This window comes from Austrofundulus limnaeus, unplaced genomic scaffold (assembly GCF_001266775.1).
Source record: "Austrofundulus limnaeus strain Quisiro unplaced genomic scaffold, Austrofundulus_limnaeus-1.0 Scaffold152, whole genome shotgun sequence".
NCBI classification, from domain to species: domain Eukaryota; kingdom Metazoa; phylum Chordata; class Actinopteri; order Cyprinodontiformes; family Rivulidae; genus Austrofundulus; species Austrofundulus limnaeus.
This window is the reverse complement of record NW_013952554.1, coordinates 1,057,264-1,069,476: the sequence shown is the minus strand read 5'-3', so window position 1 is coordinate 1,069,476 and position 12,213 is coordinate 1,057,264. Positions and strand designations below refer to the sequence as shown.

Below are 12,213 nucleotides of genomic sequence, written 5' to 3'. Positions count from 1 at the left end.
GTGTGTGTGTGTGTGTGTGTGTGTGTGTGGGTCAGACATGTGCAGTCTGCATCAATATGGCTAGAGTTTGTAAAACCAACAAAGTAAAATATGTCTTCTTACAGTTTTCCTACAAATTGCCACTAAAACACCCCAGATTTAAATAAGTAAAGAAAGCTGATTTTTCATTATATATAAACATATGGTGAATATGGCTCTGGCCCCAGCCTACCTGTGTGATCTCATTAACATCCACGCTTCTGTTAGAGCACTTCAGTCATCCAACCAGATTCTCTTAGATGTTCCTAGATGTAGTCTAAAATTTAGAGGTGATCGGGTTTTTGCAGTTTCTGCCCCAAACCTTTGGAATGGTTTACCTCTAATGCTACGTTCACACCGAACGCGTTTTGAGCAGTGAAAAAGCACCCAACGCCTCCAGCTGGACGCACTATGTTCAGACCGGGACGCAGACCAGACGCGCGTCTGAAGAGGGAGGAGCGTCTTGGTTTTTTTCCGGTCTGTCCTCGCCGGGTGAAATAAAGATAAAATAAACAAAATGGCTTTGATTTATTTACTAAAGAGCAAGCGAACGTTGCGCACAGCAGATAATTAATTCACTAGATGATTTAGAGGCAATTCCGGTTAGTTTTGCCACTCCATAAGCTGCGAGCTGACAGCCGTTTTTTTTTTTTTGTCCCGAGCAGCAGACCCACATCGGCACTTATATATCCTGCCAGAAAATCCAACTTCAGACGGTCGATTTCAGCTATCCGTCTGTTTCGGTTTAGTGGGCAACATTCAGGAAACTGTCATGGGGAAAAATGAGTCTCTCTGATTGGTTGTCAAGACGCGTTGAGCGGCGAAAAGTTCAGGTTTTTGAACTTGGGCGGCAACTGCTTTCGCAGCACCGCATGCACGGAAAATGCTCTGCAGCCCCTTCCGCATTCCTAGCGCGCCGCCCAAAACGTACGTGACGCGACGCACGACCCCTTGAGGCGCGTCCTCCATAGACTTTGCATGTAAACTGGCTGCTCCTGCAGCTCAAAACGCGTTTGGTGTGAATCCACCATTAGCATTCGGACTGCTGAGGCTGTTGAGACTTTTCAATGCGAAGTGACTGTGCCAACAGATAGTAAAAGGTGAAACAAGCTGAACAGAAGCTATAATTAGAAAAAAAATMATAGCTGGAAGGTAAATTTTGCTAAATCCTAACTAACAGGAAAAATTTGATAAACTGTAGCTGCAGGCTAAAAGTAAAAATTAACCAAAGTGTAGTCCTGCTGTTTTAGCGCAGCGCTATCAAAGCTAGCAAGTACAAGTCACGGCTGCCTGTTGGAGAGTGAGCCAGACCACTAAACCAACTGGAGGGCTACAGCAAAATTAGCAAAACATTTGTAAATTGCTAAATTAAGCAAAATAATAGCTAGCAGTTGAAATGAGTAAATCTGTAGCTAAAGCTAAAATGGGTATTTAAATAAAAACAGCTTTGAGCTCTACAAAACAAAACTGGAGCCTAAAGCAAAAATTAGTTGAACAGCTAAATGCTAAAATGAGCAAAACTATGGCTAAARGCTAAAGAAAAGAAAAGCTGAAGCTAAAAGTCAAAATAACAAAACTCTGGTGGAAATTTAAAATTAGCTAAGCCRTCACTATAATATGAAATTAGCAAATCCACAGCCAAAAGCTTAGGTTGGTATAAGAATACAAAAATAGAGTAATTACGCTGAAGTAGATTCTCATTTAAAAAATTATCTTAATATTTGAGAATATCTCACTGTGTCAGCAAGCGAAATAGTTAAAAAAAAGGTAATAAAACACCATTCTTGATTGAACTGAACATTTTGAGAAGTGAATGGTTAAAGAAGCACGGCATTTATGGAAGGAGTTTGATGGCAAAATATAAATAAAAAGAAAACCAGCTGGACTTGGATGTTTTCTGTGTGTGTTTTTACATCAGCTGGGAAACGCCATGAAAAACTCGCTGCCGGAAAACGCTCCCGAGGATCCACGTGGACGCAAGGTGCTTCAGGTGGAGGTGACGCCCACCATCAGCCGTATATCCATCTCCGCAATCACCACCGCCTCCATACGGCGCCACCGCTGGAAGAGAGCGGGTAAGACCAGAAAACGCTGCCAGTCTTTATGACTTCAGCACACTGTAGTGAACCAGACCTCAGCAGATTTTAACAAGAATAACACAGCTGTTCAAAATGCTCTATTGTTAGTTTAAAGTCGTAGGTTTAGTTTGTGGATAAAGTTGTAAAAAGAGCACATTCAGACATAMTTAAGCTTACAGTTTGTTGCTTTTTTCTAATTTACAAAAGGCCGCAAGATGGACTTATTTGGTGAGAAACTACCTCTGTGGTGTTTGTCTCAAGCAGTGAGAAGGAAACCTGTTTTCTTTATAAACGGGTCACACCATTAGAATCATCTAAATGGTGTTTCATCTCAGTTACTGTTTGTATATGTGCTCATATAGCTGCTGTGTTAAAGTGCTTCCTCCACTCACTGCTCCTTGTTGTTTTTGTTGCTTTTTATGTCTTAAGTGCATYGTGTGCTTTATGTCACCAGTAAATGGTAATAATTTGTCAGTTCTGGATAATGAAGCAGCCAAATGGTGCTACTGGAGCCTATAAATGGACGATTGACGTGGTGGAAATTTTTTAAAATGCTATCGATTTTTATTTTACTTAAAAAATATGTATATAAATATAGTCCATAAAAGAAATGTAGGTACATTTTAGGGTAGCTATCCCCAGGAAAAGGCCTGCGCTGATTGAAGCTTGCTACTAAAGAACCACATTTCCTCATCTGTGTTGTTGACTCTCAGATTGTTTTGACTACTCAACCGAAGCAGAGTTGAGCCTCCTCRTCAGTTCTGCTAGCCTCGTCCACCACGACCCTCCCTGGGACCCTGCAGCTAACGAGGATAGAGGGAGGCGGCATCACAGCCACCACAGCACCAGCAGCAGCATCATTCCCCCCATCACACTTGAGGGTAGGGGACAGGGGTGGCCACTGGTGGGAAAAGAGGGTCTCTGGGAAGCGGTGACCCTGTGATCTACCCTCCCACTCCTCAGCTTGAGGCGTTTTAACTCTTCCATTCCCGTTGTTTCTGCCTCCTGACTTCCCCAGAGTATACTAACTCATCCAGTCAATAAGACCCTCAGCCAACAGCCCGCCAACCACAGATCATTGCTACTTTCTGCTGTGTTTACGTGTGGAGGAGTGGCCTATTCTGGGGTTGAAGGAAGTGTCGCTAGAGGCTGTTTTTGCATGAACCGGTCGTCATCTTCTTCCTCATCAGTCCTTCAACTTCAGAACCCTGTCTTTGTCACTCACTGAGCATGTTTACAACACCCAACTGTGGGCTTTCTCATTCTCAACTCTCCATTTCTGATCATTATTCTCCTTGGATTGTTTATTTTTTATTTTTTTGTGATTATTATTAGGGGATGTAGATGATTTGGCACAGAGATCATGACATCGTGTGCCTGCACTACTCCTGCCTGTGTCTGATCAGACCAAATGTTTGGTCTTTCAGGCCAGCAGCACCCCTCTGCTGCAGCCAGTCTGCAGAAAAATTTGGGKTTTTTTTAAGTCTTAGCAGCTTTATGCAAATTATTTGTCCTCATCTCAGTGAGTGAGAATGAGCCCTGCATGCATGTGACTCAGCAAGCTTCAGTGATTTCAGAACGAGGGGAAAAACACCAAACGCTGGAACCTTAGCGTCTCCAGTGACAAGGCCAAATGGACAGACTGATCATCTGAGCCAGGACTCTGTGGCCCATTTTGTCTCACGCTCAAACGTGTTCGTTTGTTTTTGTTTTTAAATCCTGAGCCTGAAGGTCAACTTATTTTCATGTTTGTTTGAGCACCATCCAATATCCTTCCGGTAGTTTGTTTATTTTTGTTGTTGTTGACTTTAGTGCAGATGCAGCAGGGAAACAAAGCGTGTTTCACTGAATTGAAATCTGCCACAGGTACAACTGATCAGCCGCTCTGTGTGTGTCTGTGTGTGTGTGCATTTGTGTTAGAGCTGTGTTACTTTATCATGACTTTGCACATTTCAGCTGTTACTTTGCATCAGAATAATTTCCTCCCATTTATTGTTATTTGGATTGTTTGCCCTCTTTAAGGACAGAAATGTATTTAATGAACTTAGAATTGCTTTGGGTTAAATATTTCAAGTGGAAGTTATTTGTTCTGCTGTTAAACAAACTGAGTTGATGGTGGGTTTGAAATTATTGGATACTTTAAGTTTAGGATAATTAGGCTCACATTTATTTATTGACAACTAATGGCCACAATAATTGTTGAAAAACCAAATAAACCTCACAAAACTAAACTTTAGTCAAACTACAGGTAGAATGTTTTTAGTTTAATGTCTTATTTTTAGCTCTTTTGTTTTTGTTCTGCAATTTCTGATACTAAAATTTTGTTTAAATACCAAAATATAAAAATAGATTCAGGCTCATTTATTCAGTTATTTTGTGTAATTTATTATATGTTTTCACTTTGGCCTGTGAATAATTACAGATGTAATGTGAGTATGATGTGAGTGATGTGAGTATGAGTCACCTGTGAACCATAGCCATGTGATGTAAGTATCAGTCACCTGGAGGCAGGACTTAAAAGCCTGAATTTTGCCTGAAACTCTCAGACTGAAGAAGTCTCTTGGAGGAGAGACGAAACGTTTCATTAAAGAAGAACCCGTCCAGAGGACCTATACAATTTTTTTCCTTTTGATTTTTTACCTGGATTACTGAGATGCATCAGGACAAATTACAGATGTTAGTCCTGTTTTTTATTTTGACCAATGATGAGGACTAAATAACTCAAAAGTAACGTTTTTCAGTTAGGTTTGTTACAAAATGACAGCATCTTTTATGTTCTGATGCATCTCAGTAATTCAGGTAGAAGAAACCGACCAGAGGACCTAATTATTTTCCTTTTTGAGCGTCTTTTATACATCTTACTTTTTTATATTAAAAAAAGGCAATAAATTGTGAATGTATTCAGGACTTCGTATTATTAATATACATTTATCTGAATTGAGATCTCTGTAATTGTAGTTGTCCAGATGGTCCTTGAACGCACCACCAGGACAGAGTTTTAAAATGCTCCTTGTCAGCAGCACACAGTGCTGCAGCAGGTTGAAGTAAATAGTGATCATGTGAAACAAGTGGGAACCAATAGTATGTATCTTTAGCTGTAATCTGAAACTTGGAGTCTGTACCTGTTTATGTGGGTCAGTCTGTGAGAGTGTTCAGTTCTGTGGGCCGTCAGGTGTGACTGGGAGAGTATGGATCTGATGAGGAGCCCAGGCTGGTCCCGGCTGGCCGACCCCGATGACGCTGCGGGAGGAAGGGGCGGGGCAGGAGAGCATGTGTCTTCTCCTCATGTTATATGCATGTCGGTTCAGTTATTATCAGTTCCCTCTTTTCTTTCTTTCTGTCTGTCGTTCCCTTTTCGATTCTGCTTGTCCCAATGATGCATGACGGAGACAGCTGATTATCTGTCTCTTCTTTCGACAGGCTTTACCCTGCATCCTGTTTATTACTAACATGTTTTTATTTCCTCATAATTCATCATTCTTTTCTCTTTCAGCATTCGTTTTGAGGCCGTAAGAAGATAAATTATGTTTTATTTATTAAATAGATTGATCTCAGTGTTTAGACTTTCACAAACATTTATCACGTTATTGAAGTCTGCAGATTAGATTTTAGTCATTTATGCCAGATGATCAGAAACTAGTGTTAAGATATTGAAGCAGCAGCTGGCTCTAATTAAATTAAAACATACTTTTTAAACAAAATAGCACAATAATAAAACGATAAATGAAAACTAAGAACTTTTCTGTCTTTTAAGATGAATAACAGACTGAAAGTCCTGATGTTTTGTTGTTATTATTTACATTTTATATCCTGTCCAAACTGAGATGAAAAACATTCATCTTTTTATACAACCACATTTTTGAAAAAGTTGGGATTTTGTGTAAAATGTAAGTAAAAAAAAAAAGTCCTAACTTTTTTTTAAAATTGAGTTTGTAAAAAAAAGACATTTGAAATTTGAGTCTGCTTCACAGAACTTACAAAGATCCCACTTCATTTCCATCCGTTTAGCCTTTTTCTAGTTTCTGTTCTTCTCTCGTTCTGTCTTTTTTTAACCCTTTCTTCCTGTTCAGATGCTGATGGGATGAGCGGCGGGGAGGATTCCTTCAACATCAACGACCCAGACGAAGGTTTCTCCTCCGGGGCGTCCAACAGCAGCCAGCCCAGCGGCACAAAGTCTGGACGGGGTGTGGGTCCGCGCGGCGGCAGCCTGAACAGCAGCAGCAGCAGCATTAAGAAAGCCCTCGCAGCTCGCCTGGCTCGGGACAAGGAGAGGGAGCGAGAGAGGGAGGCAGAAAAACAGGCAGAGCTCACCGTGGAGCCGCAGGCCGCCGGGACGAAACACCACCAGAGGCAGCAGTCGCCCCCGGACGCCATCCACCTCAGTCCCATAAAGAAGCACCTGAGCTTCCCTGCGGGGCCCCCGCTGGTGCGGACTGGCAGCGCCTCGTCCAGCAAGTCCTTCGACTGCATGAACTTCAGCTTGAACGGCGGCGAGGGCGAGCGAGAGGAGGGGGCAGCAGGCTCCGAGCGGGAAAGGCTTCTAGCCGGGGGCTCGCACCGCCTCTCCACCACGAGCCTGCAGGAGGAGCACCTAAACAGGCCCGAGGAGGCCCAGGCCCTCCTGAACCCTGGAGCTCCTCTGACCCAGCAGTCCCGCTCCCCGAGCTTCAACATGCAGATCATATCCCAGGTTTAATGTCCAGCACAGGAGAACACACTCATAGCTATTCATAACRCACACACATTTTTATCCCAATCATTTCAGTTCATAAACATGTGTGTTTATAAAGTAGGAACAGATCTCCAGAGCGTTATCATCTGTTAAAATGAGACCTGCAGCTTTTGCTGGAGAGTTTCTGAGATCAGAAGTTGTAATCGACGGTTCATCCTCCCCTCCGACCAAACCGAGCATTCCTCACAAACTCTCCTCAAAGGGAACATTTAACGAACTCTCACATAGATGCAAGTTCTCATGACATTTCAGTTTGTTTTTAGTTCTTGACTAAATCAGTCAAAAAGAATCAGCAATAACTCATCGCTCGTGTGGAGAGAAACGGGGGATTACTCCCCTGGTTCTCTCCTTTCGTTCCTGGGCTCACGTGCAATCATTCTTCATTCATTATCGATGAGTAAAATCAGTCATACGGTTTTAAAGAGGAAAAAAACAAAATTTGAAATCACAATCCAAAGAAGGTTTTCTTTTTTTAGTTTTGATGTCAAACCCCATTTGTTCTTTAGATTCCTGGACAGAATCTATATTTTATTGTTGCAGATAAAGCAACCTTCTCGTTTGATTTGAAACTTTTCGGATTGTTCCTGAACCAGAATGGAATGTGGTGAAAGTTCGTCCGGCCTCGAGCTTTTTTTTTTTTTTTTTTTTTTGACAAGTAAAGAAATCATTCCTGTGCAGCTACACAAAGAGACTTCTGTTTTGTGGTTTTAAACTTAAAGCTGAGTCTTGTTGATGTGACTCTAAAGGCAACGACTGTATCTTTAGTTTCCAGCTGTTCCGTGGATCCTTCCTCCTGAAAGCACTTGTTGGTGTGTGTGTGTTTGTTGAMAACTGTGGCTCGTGTGCTCAGCGTCACGTCAAAACTGGTTATGTGCTGCCCTCTGGAGGCATATAGTTGTCACTGCACGTCATCAGTTCTGTTCTGATTGGASCGTCGCAAAACATTTTGTTCTACCTCATTGTGTGTCCACCTGCCGTTTGAAAACAACCAATCAGAAAAACATTTTTACCTACTTTTGTCCTCGAAACTGGATTCTGACCCAAATAGTTTCCAACTTCAACTGTAATGATGTTAAATTTTGTTTTCTTCTGTAATAATTTGAAAAYCTTCCATTGTTTCAGTTCATTCGTGCTCAACACAGGTCTCAACTATTTCCAGTGGATTAGCCTGAATATTTTCTTTTAAATTCTCTCTTTTTTTTTTTAAAGTTATGGGCTTTTAAGTGCAATTTTTTTAAATCTTTGTGTGCATGGACTTCCTCTCTGCTGTGAAATGCCTGCATCTGCGCACATTGCTCTCTAGCCTCGTGTAGTGCTTCAAGCTCAGACTGTCTTTTCTTTTTGTTTTTTTTTTTCATTTGTGTTTGTTTTTCTCCGCTAAGCACAGCTGTTTCAGAGCAGCGAGCCAAACCCGAGCCGTGTCCTCGTCTTAGCCAGATGTGCCAACACGCGTCCTCTCTTTGAGGAGTTTCCGTTTAGTTCTTGGTTTTTTTGCCCGAGTGTCTTATTTAAAAATGCCTTTTTTTCAGTGTAGTCTTAATTTGAAATTAGGGGGCGATGTAGTGGGATGTTCAGACACCTGGCTCTGCGTGCCCTTAGATGCAGCTTCACCTTTTCTTATTTAATTTGTTTTTTTCTCTTAATTTTAAGAGTGTGGGACAATACTGTCACAGTCGTTACGTTTTACATGTGAACAGTGAAAATAAGTTAGTATTCATCTGCGAACTGTAGATGTCAGCTGTTGCGTTGCTCTCCTGGATGAGGTGGAGCGATAAATGTATATAAAGAGTTCAGTTCGGTGGAAATCACACTCATTTAAGCTCCTGGTGTGCTTGAAGCCCTCTCAGCTGCTTGTTCTAGTCCCGAGTCATTTCTGTGYGTCTGCGTTTGATCCTTTAACATTTCAGGCCTCTGGTTTTCGTCCGTTTGGCCTCACCTCCTCCTACCCAGCTGGGTTTCTTTGTAACACGAGTGCAACAGTAGTTTGTGCTTTCTGGAATAAGCTGTCATCCCTGTGCTGTGTAACTCTGTGAGCCATGTTTCTTGTTTTTTTGCTGTACTTTGCCGTGGAGTCGAGTGGCACGGTTTTGCTGTTTCTTTTAAAAAGAAAAAAAAAACTGACGTGCTCACGATGTTCCGTCACGTACGCCGAGGCTACCAGCGGTCGTGTTGGTACCGTGTGTTGACTTTGAGTAACAAATATCCCTCAGTGTGTGGTGTTTTTTGCATGTGATCGGGGTGGGAAATGAACGCCAGCCTGCGATTGTTTAAAAAAAGAGAATAAGCTTCAACAGGTCCACCTGCATTTCAAATGAAACCTCCTTTTTTTTGTTATGAAAACAACCTCATGTTTGTGTTTGACCAATCAGCACGGCTGGTGGAGAAAGTTCATTTTCCATCCTGCATGTGATTACCGTGGACTCTGTTTTCATGCAGTTTAATGCACTTTAATCCATCCACCTCTCAAGATAGTTAAAGAAATGACATATAGATGTGAAAACGTGTATTCACTCAGTGCAGGGTTTTAGTCTCTTGAAAGTAGTTCTATGGGGATGTCACATCCAACACAAGGCTATTTTTTTTTAAAGTCTAAGGGTACAGCTATTTATTCTTATTTTTGTTTCAAAACCAAAAAAAAGGAAGAAAAAAATCTTTATGGGTTATGGAAGGTCTCAGGAGTTTCTCAAAGAAAAAAGCCACAATTAAAAAAAAAGCAGCACCAAATTTTGTTTTGAATCGATTCTATGCAACATTTTTTTTCCCCATTTTCTTTTATTTCTGTTCTGTGTACATTTTTTTGGGATTACTCATTAGGTGGTGGGCGCAGAGATTTAAACTAAAAGTTGCAGCGCCGTAAAACCATTTATTTGTCCTGCGAGGTTTTTTGGTGCATGTTGAGCCCTCCTGTCGGCCTGCTGCTCGGTCGGTGTGTAAAAATCGAAACAACAAACAATGGGTCTGATCTAGACGCTTCAAGGGAAGCCGCTGGATAACACTGTACTAATGATGTATAAATGGAGAAAAAAGTTATTTTAAATTTTGTAAATAAAAAAATGTATAAAGTTAAAATCGAGATAAATATAGAGATAAGTCTGAGATGTAGAGAGAGATAAATCTGTATATTGTTGAATAAATATTGTGGCGTAAATGGTTTGAGGCTGTTTTTTTTTTTGTTGTTGCAAACTGCGTAGATAAAGATGAAACAAATTTTAATAAGTTGGTTTTCATATCTGAATAATCTGATTTCATCAAACATTTTGTTACATTTCATTAACTTATCATTAAAAGCAGTTTTAAGTTAACCTCTTACATATTCAAATTAATGCAGGGTATTATGGTAAATGGACATTTTTGAGCTTTATCTCATGTCATTCCCTCATTAAAACATATTCAGAGTAGGGCTGCACGATAATGGGGAAAACCTGCAATGTTGCATAACAAATATTGCAATAATGATATGACTTGCGATAAATGAACAAATACACACATGGACAAAATCGTTGGTACCCCTCATTTGATGAAAGGAAAACCCACAATGGTCACAGAAATAACTTGAATTTGACAAAAGTAATAAATATAAATTTTGAATATAGAGCTGATGTGCCTTGCCATCTGTCCAGAGGACATTCTCCCAGAAGCTTTGAGGTTTGTCAATGTGTAGTTTAACAAATTCAAGTCTGAATTTTTTATGATTTGGTGTCCTCCTTGGTCGTCTCCCCTTAAGTCCACTTTGGTTCAAACGACGATGGATGGTGCGACACTGATGGGTTCTCAAGCTATTTGGGTTTGGGGACCACTTACAAGGGTGAAAAAAATTCCAGGGACCCCCTCATAAACCCCATGCTGTTTTTAAAAGAATTTATTGTCATTTCAACCCCCAAATGCCACAGAAATAAATATATTTTTTATTAAGTTTCTTATGTTTGTTTTATTAGTTCATTGTTCTCCATGCATTTTTAAAACTAAAAACCAAATTAACAATTTAGTGACATTTTTTGAGGACCCCTAAGATACCTCTCGCAGACCCCTGAGGGTCCTGGGACCCCAGTTTGAGAAACTCTGTGGATCAGTGGATCTTAAATTTCTGAATAATTTGTGCAACTGTCACAGGAACATCAAGCTGTTTGGAGATGGTCTTATAACCTTTACCTTTAACATGCTTGTCTCATTACCTTTACCTTTAACATGCTTGTCTATAATTATCTTTCTAATCTCCTGAGACAACTCTTTCCTTCTCTTCCTCTGGTCCATGTTGACTGTGGTCCACACCATGTCACCAAACAGCACAGTGAGTATCTGTAGACCTAAATACAGGCCCACTGACTGTTTACAAGATTGAAAATACCTGTGATGATAATTAGTGGACACATCTTTATTTAACATGACCCTCTGGTCACATTATTTTCAGGGTTACAATCATTTCTGTCCAGGCCTGTTTAATGAGTTTTATTTATTTTTTATTCTGTTGTAGCTTGGCTGAAAAGCAATGTCTGACTTTTATTTGTTCATTTTTATAGATTTTTTTAAATTCATTATTACTTTTGTCAGATTTATTTCTGTGACAATTGTTGTTTTTTATTTTATTAAACAGGGGGTACCAACATATTTGTCCACGTGTACATAAGTATAGTGTTGATGTGTTCTGGGTTCAGAGCAAAAAAAAATCCATTCCAGCGTGAATTTTTTAAAAATATAAAGAGATCCATCCAATTGGCCAAATACTTGAAGGGCTCCATTTGATTGATTTGTCTCAGTGACAAAACTCCTAAATGCAAACTTTTGAGCCAAACATTTATTTCAGTTTTTGCGATATGCATATTGGCTGTTATCTCGATGACACTAAATTTCCTATTGATTGTGCAGCCCTAATTCAAAGTGTTGCTTTGACTCATTCATGCATGTTTGAAAAATCCCAGACCTGCCTAAATGCTTGCTGGTACAAAGCACTGCCTATTTGTGCCTAGCTCCTCCCTGGAGCTCAGTCTGTATCAGAGCTCCTGTCCCACAGGACACCCCTCCCCCAAAACATTGTTATGATTGATAGGACGATGTGCTGAAGTGGGAGTGTCAGAAACGATAGGAGGTTCTTAAAGAGACAGAGATGATTTCAGGGTGTTCAGATGCAAAGGCAAATTTATTTTTGATACATGCGGCATTTTCACAAGTTAACAAGTTTCACAAGTTTCACAGTTACTTGATTGTGGTATACGAGTAAAATAAGTATTGAACACGTCACCATTTTTCTCAGTAAATATATTACTAGAGGTCCTAATGACATGAAATGTTCAACAGATGTCGGTAACAACCCAAGTGATCCATACATACAAAGAAATCAAACCATAAATGTCCAGAAATGAAGTTATTTGTAATAATGTGGAATGGCAC

At 40.4% G+C, this 12,213-nt stretch overlaps 1 protein-coding gene across 2 annotated transcripts in view; it reads left to right on the top strand.

Moving 5' to 3' along the window:
* The window catches only part of LOC106523340 (protein FAM126B), a 41,306-nt gene extending 31,325 nt beyond the window's left edge, over window positions 1-9,981 (top strand). Inside the window, exons 11-13 of one of the 2 annotated variants that reach the window (XM_014016731.1) lie at window positions 1,937-2,093; window positions 2,810-2,977; window positions 6,167-9,981. In XM_014016731.1, the coding sequence (XP_013872185.1) occupies window positions 1,937-2,093; window positions 2,810-2,977; window positions 6,167-6,792 (951 nt within the window). In that variant the 3' untranslated portion in view covers window positions 6,793-9,981. The remainder of the gene's footprint in view (window positions 1-1,936; window positions 2,094-2,809; window positions 2,978-6,166) is intronic. The other variant, XM_014016732.1, reaches the window with a different exon arrangement.
* The last annotated feature ends 2,232 nt before the right edge of the window (window positions 9,982-12,213 follow it).